Genomic DNA, 21,243 nt, shown 5'->3' on the forward strand with positions numbered 1-21,243 from the left:
TTATTCATCACTGACTACCTCTGGGTTGTTTCTTTGAAAATGCACAAAGTCTCTTTTCATTGTTTTGCAGACAACATTCAAATTTATCTAGCTGGAACTACAAACGATGGTGTACAGATGTTACAGGATTGTCTTCAGGATCTTCAGACATGGTTAAGAGCAAATTTTCTGAATCTAAATAAGGAAAAAATTGAGATTTTAGTGTCTGGTCAGTTCTGTCCTCTCTTGGACGTGACGGTGTGGTTGGTCTCCTGTCCATTTCTGAAAAATCTGGGTGTGATTATTGATCCTGTGTTAAATTTGATTAGCTTGTTAGCGCTGCTGTCAAAGCCAGTTTCCTTCAGCTTTAGGATAAAATTTAAGGTTTTATTGATAGTTTTAAGTGTTTTTTGGTCCTTTGTACTGAAGTGAGTTCTAGGAGCCCTGCAGCCCACCCAGAGCCCTCAGGTCTGTCCGTCTGTCCCTAAACCAGGCTAAAAACTAGAGGGGACAGTTTTTAACTCTGGATCCGTTCTGTTAAACTGACCTGCTGACTGAGGAAGTCCAGACTGAAACTCCTCTTTTCTCCCAACAGTTAAAGGGAAAGGATGGAAGATAATTCAATAAAATTGTTTGGTTTTCATTCATGCTATTTGCTTTTGGTATCTGCCAATTTTATATTTGTCTTATTAGTTTTACTAAACTTAATTTTATTTCTTTTTTTTTTATTCATCTACCTGTGATGTTGTTTTCAACAAACTTGACTCAGCTACTTGTCTTTCTGGGTGTTTCGTCTGTAGATTCTGGATTTGTTCATTTTTTTGGGTTTTCTCCTGAAGAGTTGCAAGTTTAAATTATTCGGCAAAAAGAAAGTACACCCTCTGTCAGTGTGAGCAACATCCATCGGCCGTCACCTGGTCATAAAATAATTTCAAGCCAATATGAAGCGAAAACAAACTAGTGCTTTATTTTCACCAAGTAAAAATATGAACCATTTTTGTTTTACTACCTAACCCAGTGGAGTCCAAAGTGGGTTCTGGAGGCCGGCATCCTGCATGTTTTATTCTCTCCTCGATTTAACACAACTGCAACCAGTTAGACCAGTTAGTGACCAGTTAAGTCAACCCAGTTAGACCAGTGTGGAGGCGCCTGGTTCTGCTGGGCAAACATTGTGTGAGCTTCCGGCCTCCCAGTCAACAAACTGGGACTGTTTGTCTGATTGATCAAACATCTGGTCTGAGGTCAGAGGTCAGACGATGACGACATCGCTGCTCGTTGACTCGGCGCTTGGCTGCAGTTTTTGTTTGAACAATGAGCCAGGTGGCGCTCTCACCTGATCATGTGACAGGAAGTCAACCGACTTGAGTTCCTGTTGTGAGATAATGGCTGCCAGCAGGTGAGAACAGAACCGGCAGCCATGTTTGTAGTTTTACAGCATGGTTCTCCCCCCCTGCTGGGCTCTCGTTGAGCTTGGACCGGATAGAACCATCAGAACCAGTTCAGGATTCCAGCAGCCAATCAGAGAGCAGAGAAGGACCGGGCAGGAAGTGGACCAAGAGGAGTGGGTCGGGTTCTGGTAGAACCAGCTTGGGATGGATCAGTTGCAAAATCTGACACTAGAAACGGGTCAAACACTTTCCACTATCACATTTTGTCAACTGTTGACTTCTGAGGTTCACTGATTCTGGTTCTGATCCAGAAGATGATCTGGATCATCAGAACCTTTTTTTTTTCAGGGACATTGTCCGTCTGAAAAGACTGAATGAAGAAACCAAGACAACATGTTGGATCACAGTTTAATGACAAAACGATGCAAATAAATTAGAGCAGACCCGGAAACAGTTCAGGTGTTTTTCAGATTTTTGTCTCATTTTGATTTTTAAAAAACGGGACAAACTTTGATCGTTGGCTTGTTTTTGGTCTGAATGTGAGATCGTCCAGAAGGTTTCCGGGTCAGGTCTCCCTGCGCCTCACGCAGCTGTTAGAATACTCTACGATGATTGGCCTCCATCCGGTCGGAACCGGAGGTTCCTCTGGATCAGAACAATCGGCCGTTCCAGGGCAAATGTTCTGGCTCGCTCCAATGTGGAGCAGCAGCGAGAACCTGAGTGCTGATGGGAAGGATGCTCTAAGAGCAGCCGCACTCCTCCACGATCATGTTGTGGATGTCCTTCTTGACGATCTTCTGCTCCTCGTTGTAGTAGAGCATGGACATGGCACGCAGCCGCGTCGGCACGCAGCATGACTTGCTGTTCTGGAACGGCGCGTAGCCGCGCAGACGGTAGTGGCTGATGACCGCTGAGTGAAAGGACAGTGCCGAGCCGCTTGTGTGGGTGGGGCACTCCCCTTCGCAGTAGTTGGCATGGTAACCGGATGGAGCTATAATCCAGTCGCTCCAGCCGATGTCTTTGAAGTTGACATAGAATTGCCTTTTGCAGCAACCGTGGGTCTTTCCGTTGCACTCTAGACCTCGCCTGACCCTGCGCTGAGGCTCCTCCTCCTCGGCCCGCAGCATCACCATGAGGAACGGCCGGTGGGACTGATCCCGGTCCGTTGCCTTGGCTCTGTCGCCAGACGTGAGGATGGGCGCTGCCCCAACCTCGGCGCAGCGCGGGCAGGAGACCCGCAGGCCTAGCAAACTGCCGCCACCATCCAGCAGCGCCTGAACGCCTTGCGTCACGGCGAGCGTGTGCCAGCCGCTGCGCCGACTGTCCACCATCTTCTCTGAAACAAACTCATCCTTGCAGGAGCCACCATCGCGGCAAGTCCAAAGCAGCTGCAGCATCACTTTACTTTGGATCCGATTGACCTTTGACATCTTCAAGAATATCCAAACATTGGCCTGCTCCACCTTGGCAGCGCCGCCCTCCTTCGACACGTCAAAGGTCACGGTGTTCAGAGAGTCTCCTGCAGTGGAAAACAGCCGACATGTTAGTTCTGCTGAAACCATGTGCCCCTCTGCCCCCAACCCGTATGCAAATGAAGCAACAAAGCGAAGGTCTCCCATAATAACTGCATGAATGAATGTTTGCCTCTAAATATATTCATATAAACAGAGTTTAAAAAAGACTGGGGACGCTGTCCATCCTGTCCTCTGTCCTCATTGTCTCCTGCTGCAGAATAATTACTGAGGCCCAGATTTCTCTGAATAAAGGGATTATTTACGGCCTGAGACCACTCGGTATGCCCCGCACCCCCGACCTCGTTACTGCCCGTTAATTTGGGCCAGCCTCTCAAGAACCTCAGAACCGCAGATTTCTCAGCAGGGAAACTATTTATAGAACCTGGTTGTTCTGCTTCACTTTCTCCTGTGAAAACAGAACCGGTCACTCGTTCTGCCAGATAATGTTTGGTTCTGATTTGGGGTGCTGGGAAAAACAGAGTTTGACTGAAGAGACCAACCCGGTTCTGCGAACGTTTCCTCAGCCAACCATGGTGTATCTGCCGAGGTTTAAACCCAGCTGGACTGAAGTTGTGGTAAATTGGACTGAACCATGTGGACTCTGACAGAACCAGACCTCAAAGTTCTAGTTCCTGTCTGGATCCATTCACTCTGAACTGATTCCTGCAGGCATCAGATCTCCACATGGAGGAAGGTTCTTCTGTCTGACTGAAATCTGTAAACAAACTTTGACCTTGTGGGATTTTTCTGAATGAAGTGATAAGGGAGGACAGAGAGGACGTGACGTCTCCCATGCAGCCGACCCGGTCAATGCCGGCCTGGATCCGATCCAGTGCTGCAGGACCGGCCGTGTCCTCGCTGTTCCACAAGGACAGCAGTTCACACGTTTGGAGCCACGCTTCATGCGACCTTCAGTTACCCAGGACTTATCCAGCCAGGACCTTTGGCCCTGAGCTGGACCCGATCCAAACCGGCTGATAGAACCTAAACTAAACTCCGGACTCACCTGGCTCTCCAAAGATGATCAGCTCTGATGGAGGTTCAGGTGCGACCGAGGTCCCCGGACCTGAACTTTCCTCTGGTATCTCCACAGTGCCGTCTTCAGTAACTCGCCCAACGTGCAGCTTCTTGATGGCGTTGAGTAGCGCCGCACGAGGAATCGGATGGGTCAGGTTGGGCCGGGCGCTCAGGTGCAGCATGGTCAGAATGTGATGCTTCACGGCCTCCACCATGTCACCCTGAGTGCCGGGCGAAGACGAGTTCTTCCTCAGCTGAGCCAGAGAGCAGGAGGGGCAGGAGGAGGACGGAGCGACCTCCAGGGGCGAGGCGCCGATCAGAAGAAAGACGGGAACGGCAAAGAGCAGCGCAGCCCAAGAAGACATCTTGAACGGTTCTGATGCAGAGGACTAATGTGTCCAGTCAAACCAGCGACTGCTGGTCGGGTCTGAGGAAAGAGTTAGCAGCAGGACGGGCCGATCCAGACGGGTTCTAGTTCTGACAGCAGTCTGAAGTTAGAACCCAAAGCCAGGGTTTTGTGGAGATGCAGATGAAGCAGTTAAGAGGCTAGAGCTGGGTCCGGAGGTTCTGGTCTGTCAGTCCGTCATGTTGGAGATTCTGGTGCTGGTTCCGGTCCTCTCTGGTTCTGAATCTGAGCAAACACTGAGCCGGGTCACTCTGCTCTCCCTCTCTGCTCTCTGACAGTAATTATACCTCCAGCAGATAAACTCCTCCCTCCGTCCACAGAGGTATTTCCCTCTGAGTCACTCACAACTCGGCAGGATCTCAGAATATCTCCGGACTGTTTGTGGTGTTTCCTCCTGATCCAACGTCACGACAGAAGAGGAGGAGGAAGGAGGGAAGAGGAGGAAGGCAGCATCCCTGATTCACTCATACCACACACACACACACACACACACACACACACCGATGAATCAGAGCATCGTCTTCGTCAGCTCACGTGGAGGAGAAACGCCGTCGGTGTGAACTAGATCTTTGGGCTGGAGATGACTTGTTATAATCGGAGAGGAGCAGATGGAGTGAGTCCACGTCGAATCAGATCTTCTGACATCAGCAGGCCCTCTGCTGCCGACAGCCGGCGCCACAGCATCACCTGAGGCCTGATTCACCTGTTCCTGTCAGCTCCGGCAGGACAGAGGAATCACCCAACATCTGGAACACCTGTCAGCAGCTTTCCATCAAAGACCTGGAAGCAAAACGGGAGAAGAAAGTTCCTCCAACCCATGAGCAGACCAGACGAGGTGCATGCAAACATCTAGCTGAACGTCCCTGAGAGGCAAATTAAAGACCTTTAACCTAACTTTTTTTATTTAACCAGGATAAAATCCCATCCAGACTCCAGGGGTCCTGGCCAGGAGGCAACAAATAAATAACCCTAACCCTAAAATGACAAGCTATGAAAATCAGGTTTACATCATTGAGCCTGAAGAGTTTGGAGATAAATTCAGTCGGTTTCAAAGTTTTCTGTAGTGAGTGGCAGGATGAGGGAGCAGAGTGAACAAAAACCTTTTACCTAATTCAGTGCGAGCAAAAAGAGACAGAAAGAAGCAAGTTGAGAGTGAGTCAACATTTCTCAGTGCAATTCCAGTTCAGATAGAGCAGCAGAAACAGCCTGGTAAATAAAAGATAGCCAATGAGAGTTCACAGCCAGTCCAGGTCATTGAAACACGGCGCTGTGTTGCCATGTTGCAGCTTGTAATGAACCTCAGAGAGCAGATGCAGACCGTCCACACGCCACCGGGTCTTAATGAAAACTAATATCTCTTCCACATCAATTAAATAAATAACATCCGACACACAGGCTCGGTTTCATCGTGGTGTTGCACCGCAGTTAGAGGCAACAGATCCCAACGGGTCCCGAGTTTGACTCCCGTTTCTTCCCTTCTCTTTGCCCCCTTCTTGTCAGATTGTTGTTAAAAAAGGCCACTGGTGCAAAAAGGGTTTTTATCCTCAAGAACCTGCAGCAATTCCACTCTGAGCGTCGTTTCAAACATGCCCACCCATAGGGGGCAGTGTACCGCTACACAAAAACCTATCAGCCAATCAAATTTCTTCAAAACAACCTTGACTTCCTGTTTGGAATCAAACAGCAAGGATGTGGATATACTGGTGCATTATCTACTCCAGTATGAAGCTCTCCCTCTTCTCCATTTTGGTTTTATAAATTATTGTTAAACATTAAACTGTTTTTTAGGGTGAATTGAAGACCAAATGTCCTTGTTTTCCTAGAATGTGGACTGAACCCGAGTTGAGCATCATCCTCATCATCATCATGTATTTATGAATCATTTTATAAAACTAAAATGCTGTGCAGGTAAAATCATCTCCAGACACTCAAACTGCTTTAGCGGAAAAAGGAAAAGAAAACTTTTTTTCATGCGGTTAAAAATTGAGGGAGTCATTGGCCAGATATCGAACCAACTCCATTTCACTTCCTCTGAGATCACTGAGAAAATCTTTTCTGATTCTGGATCGGAAATCCTGGTCAGCGTAGTTTAATCTGTGTTAGTGGCCGACGCTCCAAATTCTGTTTTACTGGATTTCCTCTTCAGACCAGATGCTGAATCAACTATTAGTTATTTACTGATCCTGCAAAAAAAAAAAAAAAAAAGGTCCTGCAGCAGTTGTTCATCTGCACTGGACGCTCCAAAGTCAACATGTTGCTTTAATTAAGCTTTTACTGCGTTTTGTAAACAGTGTAACATTTTTAGTTTTTGCCAGTTGGGATCTGTGACTGATTGGTGCGGCATGCACCTTCGTCTTACTCTTCCAGTTACACCATCAGTAGATTAACTTTGTGTTTCTTGGTATCTCGGTGCCTGAGCTGCAGAAGCCCAAGTCAAACATCAAGCAAGTAGTTGTGGTTCGATCTGATCCAGGATATTTACAGATCTAAGCCAGTAGAGCGTCTTTTAAAAAGTAATTTGATGAAGCATTTGAAGACTAAACAATCTGTAAACGGGCTGCATAGTGGTGCAGAGCTGTTGCCTTGCAGCAAGAAGGTCCTGGGTTCGATTCCCGGCCCAGGGTCTTTCTGCATGGAGTTTGCATGTTCTCCCTGTGCATGGTGGGTTCTCTCCGGGTTCTCCGGCTTCCTCCCACAGTCCAAAAACATGACTGTCAGGTTAATTGGTCTCTCTAAATTCTCCCTAGGTGTGAGTGTGTGTGTGAATGGTTGTGTGTCTGTCACCCTGCGACAGACTGGTGACCTGTCCAGGGTGACCCCGTGACCCCGCCTCTCGCCAGGAACGCAGCTGGAGAGGAACCAGCAACCCTCCTGACCCCATTAAGGACAAGGGTGACCAGGAAATGGATGGATGGACAATCTGTAACCCAAGCTCTGAAAACCAGCCAGTAGAGCCACTCTGTTTAAAATAAAATATGACTTTTTTTTCAGAAGTTACAAATTAGTGAACTAAACTAAAGAACTCTCATCCAAACTGGGTCTGGATAAATCTGGCATCAGGGAAGCTGAGGAGTTTTAAACTGAATAAGAAGCAGTGGATACTTTGTGTAGGTCTGGAACAAATAACTGAGTTATCTGCATCAAAATGAACATTTCCATCAATCATCCTGTCCCAGTTGATTTATAGAAATGGTTAATAAAATATGGATCCCTGTGGCAGCCCGTTAGGAACAATGACTATCAGAAGTTCCTGGTCTGTGCAGTCAAACCATCACCAGCACAGTGACGTCTGAGCGTCTCACCTGGCGGCCCACACCTGTCCTGGTCTGAGTCAAAGCGAGTCTCCGTGACCCGTTTCATTGTTTCTGTCCTGCATGAAGCTGCAGCTGCTGCCTCCAACGCTCCTGATCAAAGACTGGAAAGTTGCTTTCTGACATGGAGTTCTCCTGGATCAGCGCTTCTTTTCATACTGAGCCTGGTTCTGGTTCTGGTTCTGGTTCTGCTGCAGGTGGTGATCTGGCCATAAAGAGAATTAAATCAGTATATATTGGACATGTGATCAGGTTGATTGTAACCCTGACCCCTGACCTTTGGACCAGGATCCCCTTGACTGCAAATATTTTGTGAAAATCAAATAATTTCGTTTTTCTGTTTCAGTTTTACAAATCGATGACGGAATGATTTTCCTGCGGCGGCTCTCTGCTGCCCCCTGCTGATTACATGAGGTCATTGACCTGACTGCAGTCATAGCTGCAGCTGTTTCAGAACCAGAACCAGAACCAGCTGTGATTATTTTATTACGTAGAAACGTCCGGGATCCTTCCGACCTGTGCAGCTTCTCCTTCCGGTGTCTGGAGCTCAGCAGGAAGCTTCATGCGTCAGGACAAGAGATTCTCATGTTTCCACTTCATTATTAATGCACGTGAGGGTGAAACTGCGCATGTCCGCTTTCTGTGCGTCCTCGCGCGCTGCGGACATGACGTCCCGCTGCTCTGGTCTCACCTGCAGCTTCTGGACCAGCATCTCCTCTGACTGACCGCAGCGTGGGGAGCAACAGCCAATCAGCTTACAGATAGCCTCTCAAACACGCCCCCTGCACGCACGCGCGGAGACACGCACTCCCCCCGCCCACCCCCACTCCCGCCTTCTCTGTAATCCTCCGTCCTCTTCAGGCATCATGGCGGAAATTAAAACGGGAATCTTTGCGAAGAACGTCCAGAAACGGCTGAACCGGGCCCAGGAGAAGGTAGGAGCTGCCTGGTTCTGGTGGGGGTTCGGGGGGGTTCGGGTGGGTGCAGGGTCGGGTCGTGGAGGAAGATGCAGGCCGCCGCTGATCTGTCACAATAAATCTCACATTTTATTTTCTGATTTTGTTTGATATTGTTTAATTTTCTGAAAGAAATGACGTCACCACGCAGCTTGTTCAAACGGATTAAAAATGTTTTTATCGGGGTAAAAAGCAAATTAGGAGCAGCTGACGGAGAGCGTTCTGATTGGCTGATTAAAGCTGTCTGTACGTGACGCTTCAGCTGCGTGGAAAACGTGTTTTCACGTGAGGAATTAGATGATGTAAGCAGGGACGGTGACGTGTTTTTTTTTTTTTTTTGTTGTTGTTTTGTCAAAAGCTTCAGATCGTCAGAGCCTGCCTCGTTCTGATTGGCTCACCTGCAGCTTACCTGTGTACAGGTACGATCCAGTAATGACCCGGTTCTGGTTCTGAAGTTGATGGCCTCGTGTCTCAGCATGAACTTGCGTCATTCAATATGGAAATATAACTTATAACAATTTTTAGAAAGCCACTGAAATAACTTATCAAAAATCAGAGTTCTTAAATTTTGGAGATTTTTTGTTTTGAGAAATCTGAAAGCAAAGCTTCAAAAAACAAATATATTTATTAAATATTCATTTCATTTAATTGGTGGAGCTACAATACAAAATTACCAAACTACCAGGATGTAAATTCATATGTCTTTATTTTGAGACAAAAGGTATTCCACACAATTTGGAAAAACAAAATGAAATGAATAAATCATCACTTAAAAAAGGACACATCCATGAAAAAGCAGATGAACTTTATTCTAATACTTAAAAAAACTAGAAGTAAATTTAATATTCCCATGTTGCAGTTATCAGAGCTCTTATTATTAAGTTGTTTGATAAATTTATATATGAAATTTACCAGCAAAGCATGAAAAGTTGGAATGTTACTCATGACAAACATTTGACTTTCAAAAAGTGCAGGATGGTTCTGAAACATCCTGATTGGCTGAGGATCAGCCAATCAGGATGCTTGCAGTTTTTTCAATAACTCCCAGTGTTGAAGTCTTTTTTTATTTTTTTATTTTTTATTTTTTACTTTATTTAATGAAAGTAAGCACAAACAAGAACTGTAATTCTAACAGTGTCTCTACAGACTTAGAAATAGAAACACAAAAGCAAAACTGATATAAAAAATAAATTACAATAAGGGATTCATATGATTCAATACATTTCAGAAATTTCAAATATAACTGGAATTCAGATAAAAAATGTTAAAAACTGCAGATGATCTCAGTACTCTGTTTAGAAATAAAGAATTTTGCCAAACAAAATATTACAAGAGAGTTTTATTGTTTTGTTTTTCAATAACACTCCAAAAGTTTCTCCATCTCTAGAAGTAGATTCAGGAAATACAGTTTTTGATTTGATCCACTTTTATTCCAGAATGTTTTGGTTTGGTTGCTTTCATAGAAAACATGATCCATCAGTTTTCTAATCTCTTTCACAGAATGAACGTTTATTGTCATCCATATATTAGCAGCTCTTCGGAGTAGCAAACAACATTTAACATTTTAGTTTCTTTAGTTTTAAATGTAGAGTTTTTAACCTTTCAATTGATTTTTTTTTTAATTTGCAAAATGTTATTTTTATCCAGAATTTCAACCAATTAATCTTCAGGTTCCATTCAGACATTCAAGGTCAATTACTTTCAGACCCCCATGTTTGATTTCTTTGACCTCTGACCTTTCCTTGGGTGGCGTGGCCTGTTTGTCCATATAAAGTTCATGTTGATTTGGTTAATAGTTGTAGTTAATAGTTATATTTGGGACAGCAGTGCTACAGGTTGAATAAATTCATCTTGACAAACTTTCTATTTTTGATAAGTAAATTTGTCCTAAAATATAAAATTCTCATTGGAGCCATGAGTTAAGTTTGGATTTATCTTCTTTCATCTTGTTTTCAATAGTTAAGGTTGGTTCTTGGTTTTTGGTTATAATAGTTCATAAGTATTAAATTTCAGATTTAATTGGAATGCTGGATATTTTTTTTAGGTTGGTGTCATGAATGGCCATAAACTGACATTTATTTAAGTTTAGCATTAATCCTGAAGCCTGTGAAGAAAGTTTAATTTTATCAATAACAGCTGGAACCTGCTTGTGATTTTTTTTTATGAAACCGGTGATGTCATATTAACTGGCTAATGAATAATTCTGTACCGAAAACGTTGAATTTCTCAATTTCTGCACAGTTTCTAAGATGGATTGCTAACATTTCTGCAACTGAATTAAAGAGACGTGGAAATGGGAAACCCTGAGGAATTCCAACATTAGTGTTGGATCCAGCTGTGGAGCCCACAGTGGGTCCTGGAGGCCCGGCATCCTGGAGGTTCTGGTTCTGACCCTGCTGCTAGGAACTTCCTCCTCAGCAGGTCAAAGTTCCTGTAATGAGTCGTCATTGGATCCAGGTGAGTTAAAGCAGGGAGAACTAAAACACGCAGGACGCCGGGCCTCCTGGACCGGAACCACGGATTCAGGTTCTGGTAGAAAACTATCCGTGTTTTGGTAGAAACTCTTATCAGTTCAGACATTTTTATCCAAATCCTAAATATTCAAGAACTGAAAATAAGAATTGGTATTGAACAGTCATCATTATCGATCAATATTGATCATTATTGATCATTATCAATCAATAATGATCAATATTCAATCAGTCCTTCACCAGGCTGATCTTGTTGTTTATTGATCTCGCCAGATTGAGATTCTGTAATAATGTTTAATAAATATGGATGTTAGTTATTTATAATCTGAATTTCTGAGTGGAATAATTTTTCTATTCTCAATAAATCTTGTCTGTTTGGGAATAAATATAATCATTTCTTGTTTCATTGCAGTAGGTATTGTAGGATTTTTAAACATTTCTGTAAAAACTTGGTGCAGTAATATTTTCATGTCTTCCCAAAAGTGTTTCTAAAAGTTCCCAGTGGGTCCATTTGGACCCGGTGCTTCATTTTTATTTTTTATTTTTATTTTTTTAATTGATTTTCATAACTTTATGTAAACATCAACAAAATTAAACAAAAACAACCCACCCTCTTCTCCTAGATGGAGATTCAGAGAATTTCCCCTTAGAGACTCAGAATTTCATGAATACCAAAATCGATATGCATCTAGAAGTAAATTTAAATTCCTCCTCACATTCAAATATATGGGAAGTGCTCAAAGCTTATATGAGGGGGCATATTATTTCATGTTTCACATAAAAACAAACAAAAAAGGGAACAGCTTTCTCAAATAGAAAAAGATATAAGGACTTTGGAAATAGACCATTCAAGAACAAAACGCCCAGAATTACTTAGTGCTTTAAAACAAAAACGGATTTTATATGAATCCTGTGTACAAGTAAAGCTGAGGCAGCAATGGCTAGAACAAAATATCATTACTACGAATTCGGCAATAAAACAAGCAAACTACTGGCGTGGCAGATAAAAAAAGAGGACAATGAAAAATTTATTCAGAGTATTAAAACGGATGATGGTAGACATTTAGAAAATACAAAAGACATAAATTTGGAATTTAGAAAATATTATCAATCGTTATATAAATCTGAGCTTCACAAAGACAGTGTAGATATAAAACAATTTTTGAATCAGTTACATTTACCCAAGATTAATACAACCGACAAAGACAAACTGGACGGTGAGGAAGTGAGGAAGAGGTTCACCTTGTTGTTAAATCATTACAAAATAATAAAACCTCAGGGCCAGATGGCTTCCCAATCGAATATTTTAAAACTTTTTCAAATAAATTATTAACCCCCCTTACAAGTATGATTAAGGAGGCATTCCATTATTATTATTATTATTATTATTATTATTATTATTATTATTATTATTATTATTATTATTATTATTATATCTTTTTCTTTGGGGGGGTGGGAGGGGGTTAAAAAAAGAACATTGTACCTTGGATGTAGATTTTGTATGGACATACATTCTGAATAATAAAAAAACAAAAAAACAACCCACCCCAAAACAACAAGGATCACTGCAATGTCCACATAAATAAAAACATACATACAGTAGTCATGATTCAAAATAGTCACAACTGTCAGACAGCAAAATGAGTGAAATATTGAATGTAAGAGAGAAAAAAATAAAGATAAAAATAAAAAATTACAGCCTCTGTAAAAAGGGTTGCAGTGGGGACCAGATCCTTTTGATGAAGATCATGAGTAAGTTTTTCAACTGAGACAATGGCAGAAATCTGTGAAATCCACATATCAACTGTAGGGGCCTGTGCTGCTGACCATCTCAATAGTTTACATTTCTTGGCCAGAAATAAAAGGATTGCAAGCAGATGTTTAGTGTCTGCATTAAGTAGAATGTCTGAAGGATGGTTAAAGAGACAGAAGGAGGGAGTTAGTGAGAAACGTTTACCAATGATCTCTTGTATCATGAGATGAACTCTTTTCCAGAAAGTTTGAATACAATTGCAAGACCAAAATAAGTGAATAAATGTGCCCCTATGTATTTTGCATTTATGACACAGATCTGAAACATCAGGAAACATCCTCCGAAGGCAAACAGGTGTATAATAAGTTCAGTAGAAGAGTTTAAAGTTCTGCTCATGTAAAGAAATGAGGTGGAGTTGGGGAAAACCCCATCACAGATTTCCTCCCAATCTGCCAGATCAAACGTCAGTCCAAGGTCAAATGTCAGTCCAAGGTCAAATGTCAGTCCAAGGTCACGCTCCCACACCAGCTTCATAGCATCATAACCTGAGGAGTCAGAGCCAGATAGTAAATGATATATCTTAGAGATAAGTCCTTTGGGAGATTTGGTCTTGATAATCATATTCTCTAACTAATTTTCCTGTCCTCCAAAGAGAGCTCACAAAATGACGGATCTGTAGGTATTTATAGAAATCTCTATTAGAAATATTGAAATTGGCTTTAATTTGTTCAAAGGATTTAACAGTCATATTAGCATTTTCCATCCATCCATTTTCTGTTCACCCCTTGTCCCTAAAGGGGTCAGGAGGGTTGCTGGTTCCTCTCCAGCTACGTTCCGGGCGAGAGGCGGGGTCACGGGGTCACCCTGGACAGGTCACCAGTCTGTCGCAGGGCAACACAGAGACACACAGACACACACACACACACACACACACACACCTAGGGAGAATTTAGAGAGACCAATTAACCTGACAGTCATGTTTTTGGACTGTGGGAGGAACCCGGAGAACCCGGAGAGAACCCACCATGCACAGGGAGAACATGCAAACTCCATGCAGAAAGACCCCGGGCCGGGAATCGAACTCAGGACCTTCTTGCTGCAGGGTAGCAGCTCTACCAACTGCACCACTGTGCAGCTCTCATATTAGCATTTTCCCTTTACAAAATAAAAGAAACTTTTCCTTTTAGTCAATTCTCTTAGGCCCTAAAACAGAATGCTTGAATCCATGTCCTCCCTAAAATGTAGTGACCTTTTGGGTTGTTGCTCTCACCTCTGGTACAGTAACTGGTGGAATACTTGACCAGTGGAGCATCCAGTGGTGAGGCGAAGCCTCCTGTACTGGCAGAACTAAAGCGGAACCCCGACTGACATCAGTTTTGGATCAGAACGGTACGGCTTCCTTAGGAGGAGCAGCTTTGCAGCCCTGAATGAATCTGTTTTCTGGATCTAACTGATGATATTGAATAAATGTTTTATGTGCATTTACTGCATAATGTCCAACCCTGCATGGGTCACCTGACGCCTCGTCTGGTCCAGTTGACTTCTGGGACAGTATATGTCTGGTGTTGGAGGAGGAAGGAAGTTGTGGTTGTACTCGGCGAATGTCTGCGTGTTTACAGATGTTTCAGGCCTAAAACATTTTAAATGGCTTCAATCATAAGAAAACAGTTAAACTTTCTTTTATTTATTCCTCAGGTTTTGCAGAAACTGGGAAAAGCAGATGAGACCAAAGATGAGCAGTTTGAACAAGTGGTGATAAACTTCAAGAGACAAGAGGTGAGAGATGTTTCTTCTTCTAATGTCTTTCCAAACTCTTCTTCTCCATGAATTACGAGGTCTACCAGAGAGATCGATGCTCCAGAAAACTGCCCCACATTCACTGAAAACTCATCTGAACAGTTTCAGTTTTTGACCTTCCAAGTCTAATCAGTGTCATGATAATTTGTCTTTAATCTGTCTTTAATCTGACTGAATCGACTTCCTGTTAGTCTGAAGGCGCTCGGCTGCAGAGGGAGATGAAGTCCTACATGTCTGCCATCAAAGGTAGCTCATCACTTCTCTTCCTGTCCTCGCTGTAGATCAAAGATTACATTCTACATCATCTGCATGTGTTTGATGGATCTCAGGTTTTCTGAAACAGTTTTTCTTGTAGGGATGCAGCAGGCGTCCATCAACCTGACGCAGTCTCTGCATGAAGTCTACGAACCGGACTGGCACGGCAAAGATGACATTGTGACCATTGGGAAGGTTGGTCAGAAGGATGAATGTTTGCTGCCGTAATTCAACATCAGCTTTTTGTCTCTACCAGCTTCTTTGCTCCGGTTCTCATCTGCAGACTTTCCTCGTGTTTAATCGGTTAAATCTTAACCAATTAAGATCCAACCCATTTAAACCTGAGTCTATCATTGCTAAGTTTATAATTAATCAGTTTTATGATTCACCATCGAGTTAACTGATGACTAATTGAGCAACAACATAACTGCAACAAGTTAACTTATTTTTCCAGTAAATGCAGTGACCAGTGCTTTACTAGGACCTGAAGCTAAACTGAACATTTCTAAAACTGGGTGACTTTTTCACCGCTTTGAAAAACTTTTCTCATCCCTACTGCATCTTTATCCGTCTCAGTTTTCTGCACTGAAGACTTTTTCTTTTGTGCTTCCTGTCACCCTGAGAAAAATATCAAGATGGGTCACAGCGCCCCCTCTGGCGTTTTCGCCCTCTTGCATATATGCCCAGTCTGTTGCATTACTGCGTTCAGTGACGTTGAGGTTCATAGCTGGTGAGGCTCTGACTTAATCATAATCATATTTACAAATATAGAGCCACTGCACGTTATTGTTCACATGAAGAAATTTTGTGCATGAGGCCAAAACACTTTTCTACTACATGTCATGCTTAGCTGCGCTGCCGCTGTAGAATAACTCTGTTAACTCAATCAAACTTGGACATGTAAGATATTATATTTTCGTGCTCCACAGCAAATAGAAAAACCATTAAAGTTAAAAACTCAAAACCATCTTTCTGGCTCTCTGTCATGTTGGATTCTAGTTTCTTCACCCACATGCAGAACAACCAGAGAAGAACAGGAATCAGTTAAATGATGTTTATTTAAGCAGTAGAACAAATTGGTTGAGAGAATATGATCCCTGGGACAGGCTCATGGAGTCATCTGCACACTAGGGAACAGCAGAAGGTAATGGTGAGTTTGCGGTAGTAGGAAATGGGAACTGAGAGATGAATTAGACTGATCTTACTTGTTGTGATGATAATTTCCTTCAAGGAAATGGGTTTTCTCCGTAGGGTGTCTGGGCTCTCCCTTAGAGAGAGAAGCTCAGTCATCCAGGAGGGACTCAGAGTAGAGCCACTGCTCCTTCACATCGAGAGGAGCCAGTTGAGGAGCATCTGGTCAGGATGCCTCCTGGACGCCTCCCTGGTGAGGTGTTCCGGGCACGTCCCACCGGGAGGAGACCCTGGGGAAGACCCAGAACACACTGGAGGGACTATGTCTCTCGGCTGGCATGGGAACAACTTGGGATTCCTGGAGGAGCTGGAAGAAGTGGCTGGGGAGAGGGAAGACTGGGCCTCCCTTCTGAAGCTGCTACCCCCGCGACCCGACCCCGGACAAGCGGAAGAAGACGGATGGATGGATGGATGGATGGATGGAGAGGGGAGACTGCAGGTTCAGGGTCTTGGTCCCTTTGCGCGTGTCTTCGAGGTGATCCAGGTTCCAGAGTGTGGGCTCGGTTGAGCTGGTCCTGGGTGAATATGTGAAGGCTGCGGTGGAGGGTGGACAGGTAAGTTCAGGCGTGGAGGAAGACAGGAACGGTCCGACTGCCAGCCGGAGAATCCATGAACTGCTTGTGATCAAACTGAGGAGGTGAAGGTGGAACTCGGGCAACCAGTGGGTAACGATCCACGGCATCATGAGGAAACACCTGAGAGAAGGAGGCAACAAGAATAAATTACTAAGAGTCACGTCTTGGGGAAACACAGAGAGTTATCTCAGGGGGTTCTGAGTACCATAACTGGCAAAAACTCAGGCGCTAAAGTGCTGGCAGTTTGCTCCTCTTAAGCTCCAGGATAATGGAATGATGAAACAGGTGCCCTGAATAGCGAGCGCGCCCCTCCAGGGATGGAGCCTCTGACACCATCTGGTGGATGAAGGGTGAAGCAGCAGGCAAACAGGAAACAAAACCTAAACCAAAACCCACAAAGAAGACCAAAAACCCCAGTTCCTAACACTCTCTGCATTGGCCAGGCTACACACAGTCTCGTTGCCATAGCAACTGACAACAAAGAAACTAAAAAAAGCCTCAAATATTTCCCACACAGAGCAGAATATTCAGTCTGTTGCAGTAGTTTGGTTTTAGACTTAATGTTTATTTATTATTTATTTATTTTTTCCCAACATTTTCTTTATTGGTTTTCCAGCAATGTTTCCAATAATATACAGAGCATAAGTGAGCTCTCACATCAAAGGAAAAGACCAGGGTATTAAATTAATGTCCAACATTCAACTTGTCTTTCCTTTCATGCCAGGTTGTTATGGGATATTTTGGAGCAGCACTTATTACATACAAAATAAATGAGAAAAAGAAAACATTAGCCCTAACCCCAACCACCCTGAGAAGAAACAACAATTACAACAATAAATGTTTCTCTATTTTCCAGGAATTAGCCCAAATTATTTTAGTTTTGTACGTGATTCAGAAAATACAAACTCGAATGTATAATTCACAGTAAAGTAGTCAATTATACAAATAAAGATTATTTTTAGGTCACTGCAGGGGACCAACCACAACTATAACTCACCAACACCCTCATATCCATGTTTTCTATATATTCCATAAAAGGACCCCAAATATTTTGAAATAGCAATAGTTTCCCTTTTATAATGAAAGTGATCTTTTCCATTGGTAAGGTTGTGGATATTTAATTAATCCAGTTAATGAATTTTGGGTTACTGGTACTCTTCCATGAGAGTGCTAGGACTCTTTCTGTAAACATAAATCCCTGGCAGTAATAATCTTTATGATGTCTGTCAGATTATAAACCTAGAATGAACAATTTGGGGTCAAGAACTAGTTTTATACCCAGTATCGTCTCTAGAGCTTCTCTAATCTCCCTCCAGAATTGTTGAACTTTCTTGCATTTCCAGATGCAATGGAAGAATGTTCCCTTCTCTTCTCCACATCTCATTCACAGGTCTGGGACGGCACCATTGTACTTATTAAGTTTTTCTGGCATCACGTATATTCTCATTAGCCAATTATATTGCAGTACTTTGAGGCGTGTATTGATAGTTTGTGTTTGCCTTCTCCCAGTTCTCTGAAGGCAAGTTCTCTTGTAAATCCTCCCTCCAGGCATTAAACTTCCATAAAGACGACTCAGAGGATCCCTCCACTAACATGCTGCATAGTTTGGAGAAAATTCCTTTTCTAAAGCAATCATTCTTCATTTTGATTTCCAAACTTAATGTTTATTTTTTGATTATTAATAAGTGATTGATGTGGTAAGAGGAGAAAACTATAAATATATTGCTGCACTTTACTGTATGGCTAGCTCCACCAACTAGCTCCACCAACTAGCTCCAGCTGCAGACATTGCATTGTGACTGCAGTTGTGCATCACAATGTCTGAGATCATGAGCGCCCCCTGCCTGAGGCCAGAGAACTGTCTGCCTCTCCTCCAATCTGTTCTCTGGTTTCTGGTGCTGCTCAGCACAGGAAACGCGTCACACACACAGCTGGTGACAAAAAACACTGAACATTGTATTATATAAGCTAAATGATGGAAAATCAGTTCATACATTACGTGATGGAAAACTGTGTTTGGTGACTGACTTTTATTTGTCAGGTTTAAGTGACAAAAGTTGGAGAAAGACCGATTATCTTAATAACACAAAACAGAGGAAGAACATCTCTTTTATTGATTTATTTTACAATTTGGTCGTTGCTTCTTTTTAAAACTACAGCAGCTGATTAAACTGAATGTTGCAACCTTGACATGATTATATTAGTTTTTTTTACTGAGAAATCGATGAGAAGTGCTGTGAAAATGGTCAAATCCGCCTCTCTGGCTGAAATGCGCGCTTCTGACAGGGGAACAGAATTTTGCACAAGACCGGCCCGGCTGGTCTTGCTCCAAACGGGGACCTGAAAGCAGGACCAACCCTGAAAAAAAGCAGGTGCATCGCGGCGTCGTTGCATCATCGCGCCGTTGCATCGCGGCGTTGCATCGCGCCGTTGCATCGCGGCGTTGCATCATCGCGCCGTTGCATCATCGCCGGCCGTATGTCTCTGGTGGATCCAGTTGCTGCAGCAGATGAAATACCTCAACCTCAAACCCAAGAGATTATTGGCATTGATATTCCTCCATGTTGGCCTGGATTTTGCTCGTGTGTTGGTGTGAGGTCCAGACGGCTCGGTGCAATGCAGGGTTAATCCAGGTGTGTGGCAGAAGGGAAACACCTAAAACATGCAGGCAGGGGGTCTGAAGACTGGAATTGGGAAACACTGGCCTGGCAGAAGCCGATTGGACTCATTGAAACCAACTGATTTGAGTCTCAACTGTGTGCTGCAGGACTGTGACGCGCTCTGGGAAGATTTCCACAACAAACTGGTGGACTCAACTCTGCTAAACCTGGACGGGTACCTGCAGCAGTTCCCTGACCTGAAGGTAAGAGCTGCCTCTCATGATCGAAAGAGAAGCCGAGAGGAAAGTGACGTCTGATGCTTTCAGATGCGTGTTGCCAAAAGAAGCCGGAAACTCATTGATTACGACAGCGCTCGACATCAGCTGGAGGCTTTGCAGGTGACTGGGATGAAGAACGACAGGAAAGTGATGAAGGTTAGTGTGAGCTGATGGAGGAGGGTGTGTTGGAGATTGTGGAAAATCATCCCTTCTCCATGATGAGTTCTTGATGTATGAGTCAGTGAGTTGAATTCATGAATTCTGTGGAGGCCAAGTTAATGTAGAAAATACTCAGTTACTGTAAAACTTATTTGTTTAATTAGTAATTTAATAAGTGAATTTGTTGAGGTTTAGGAAGCATTATTATATTGCATGTAGCTAAATTCATAATGTTTTAAGTGTTTAAATTTAAGTTTGTATGCCTTATAACTTCATTGGCCACTTTGCAATTTATGCAAATGAGGTGAGCAGCCTGAGTGTTAACGGAGGGAAGAGAGAGGGGAAGGCGAGTTCGCTGCAAGAGAGAATCGACAGAGCCACACGGTTTTTCAACCGTAGTTTGTTTTGTGGAGGTTAAGATTTGACTGCTCTTGTAAAGGATAACACAAGAAACTGTGGAATAAATCTTTTTGATTTACATCTTTACATCGGAGCGCTGTGGAAGTTTTTGTTTTTCCTCCTCAAACACACGAGTGAAATCAGTGAAATTAACCTTGTGGCAACACAAATTCCATTTATTAACACCAAAATACAGCTGGTCCATTATGACCCGCTACCAGTGACGTCAGTAACGTGTTAATTTGTAACGCGTTACTGACGTCGGACCACTTTTTTCAGTAACCAGTAATATAACGCGTTGCTATTTCAAATCCAGTAGTCAGACTACAGTTACTTATCAAAATCATTTTTGCGTTACTGCGTTATTATCTTCTTTAGTTATTTAATCGTATTTCCTCTACTCGTCTTGTCGAGTGACCGACGTCTCTATGCAACAGAAATGTAAACAATGGAGGGAGATGCGCATTTTGTTGGTGGAAAAACTGGAACTATTTTGAGTTTCTGTCGCCAAGTCCGATTATTATAAACGGCTTTGGGCTTCATTTTTTTAAAGTCGCTTACAAATTTAATGAGTTGCTGGTTGCGCCTTTTTGGGCTCGTTTTTGAATGTGAAGTTGCTCATTTGGGCTTGGAAATAATCAGAGACTCATTATAAATCCCAGAATTTGTCCGTCATTAAGGTAGTTTTAATCAGTCTCTCTCTGTCCATTATTTCCAGGATGATCCGTCCCGCTGTGTCTTTGTTAATGTCAAGTTAATATATTACCTCTGAATGACGTCGAGCTTCACGTTGCGCTCCAGAAAACTGCAAACATCGAGACCAATATGAACAGCACAATAAACGTGAAAACAGCCACGAATCAACGTGTCCGTAGTTGGCAATAGTTATAATGGAAACTTAACGCCATTATAATTATTAATATTAAGATAAGTGTCACAAATCTGTGCAGCCATCTGAGTTGTGGAGCTGCAGGAGGAGCTCTGTGCTGTGACACCAAACGCAGGGCCGTAACACAGAACCTGGGGTCTGGGGGCAGGGGGGGCTTTAAAATCCTTCTTAGAGTTTTCCAGACAACAGTGGACCACACAAATTACTCACGTTTTTTATTTTTACTGTTTTTTTGTACAATCTCCTCTTCCATTCAACCTTATCAATGGAGACACATTGTTGATGTTACCATTATAAAATGGCTT

General features: G+C 43.0%; 2 protein-coding genes across 10 annotated transcripts in view; one reads left to right on the plus strand and one right to left on the minus strand.

Annotated features, from left to right (window-relative positions):
- Positions 1-1,760: 1,760 nt before the first annotated feature.
- inhbab (inhibin subunit beta Ab) lies at positions 1,761-8,213 on the minus strand. 2 transcript variants are annotated; one of them, XM_044134259.1, is made up of 4 exons: positions 7,893-8,061; positions 7,607-7,820; positions 3,888-5,084; positions 1,761-2,886 (listed from the first exon to the last, which is right to left on the minus strand). In XM_044134259.1, the coding sequence occupies exons 3-4, from the start codon at positions 4,261-4,263 to the stop codon at positions 2,108-2,110; spliced, it is 1,155 nt and encodes a 384-aa protein (XP_043990194.1). In that variant the 5' UTR covers positions 4,264-5,084; positions 7,607-7,820; positions 7,893-8,061; the 3' UTR covers positions 1,761-2,107. The 2 variants fall into 2 exon arrangements, with proteins under 2 accessions (XP_043990194.1, XP_043990193.1); XM_044134258.1 differs by lacking the exons at positions 7,607-7,820; positions 7,893-8,061 and adding an exon at positions 8,132-8,213.
- Positions 8,214-8,342: 129 nt separating this feature from the next.
- Positions 8,343-21,243, plus strand: part of amph (amphiphysin) — a 31,641-nt gene continuing 18,740 nt past the window's right edge. For 6 of the 8 annotated variants that reach the window (XM_044134249.1, XM_044134254.1, XM_044134255.1 and 3 more), the window contains exons 1-6: positions 8,343-8,550; positions 14,491-14,571; positions 14,784-14,838; positions 14,948-15,042; positions 19,381-19,476; positions 19,540-19,647. In XM_044134249.1, the coding sequence (XP_043990184.1) occupies positions 8,482-8,550; positions 14,491-14,571; positions 14,784-14,838; positions 14,948-15,042; positions 19,381-19,476; positions 19,540-19,647 (504 nt within the window). In that variant the 5' untranslated portion in view covers positions 8,343-8,481. Of the gene's footprint in view, positions 8,551-8,926; positions 8,991-14,490; positions 14,572-14,762; positions 14,839-14,947; positions 15,043-19,380; positions 19,477-19,539; positions 19,648-21,243 lie in introns of those variants that run through there. The other 2 variants (XM_044134252.1, XM_044134253.1) reach the window with 2 other exon arrangements.

The sequence above is a fragment of the Gambusia affinis genome, linkage group LG12, assembly GCF_019740435.1.
Source record: "Gambusia affinis linkage group LG12, SWU_Gaff_1.0, whole genome shotgun sequence".
NCBI lineage: Eukaryota > Metazoa > Chordata > Actinopteri > Cyprinodontiformes > Poeciliidae > Gambusia > Gambusia affinis.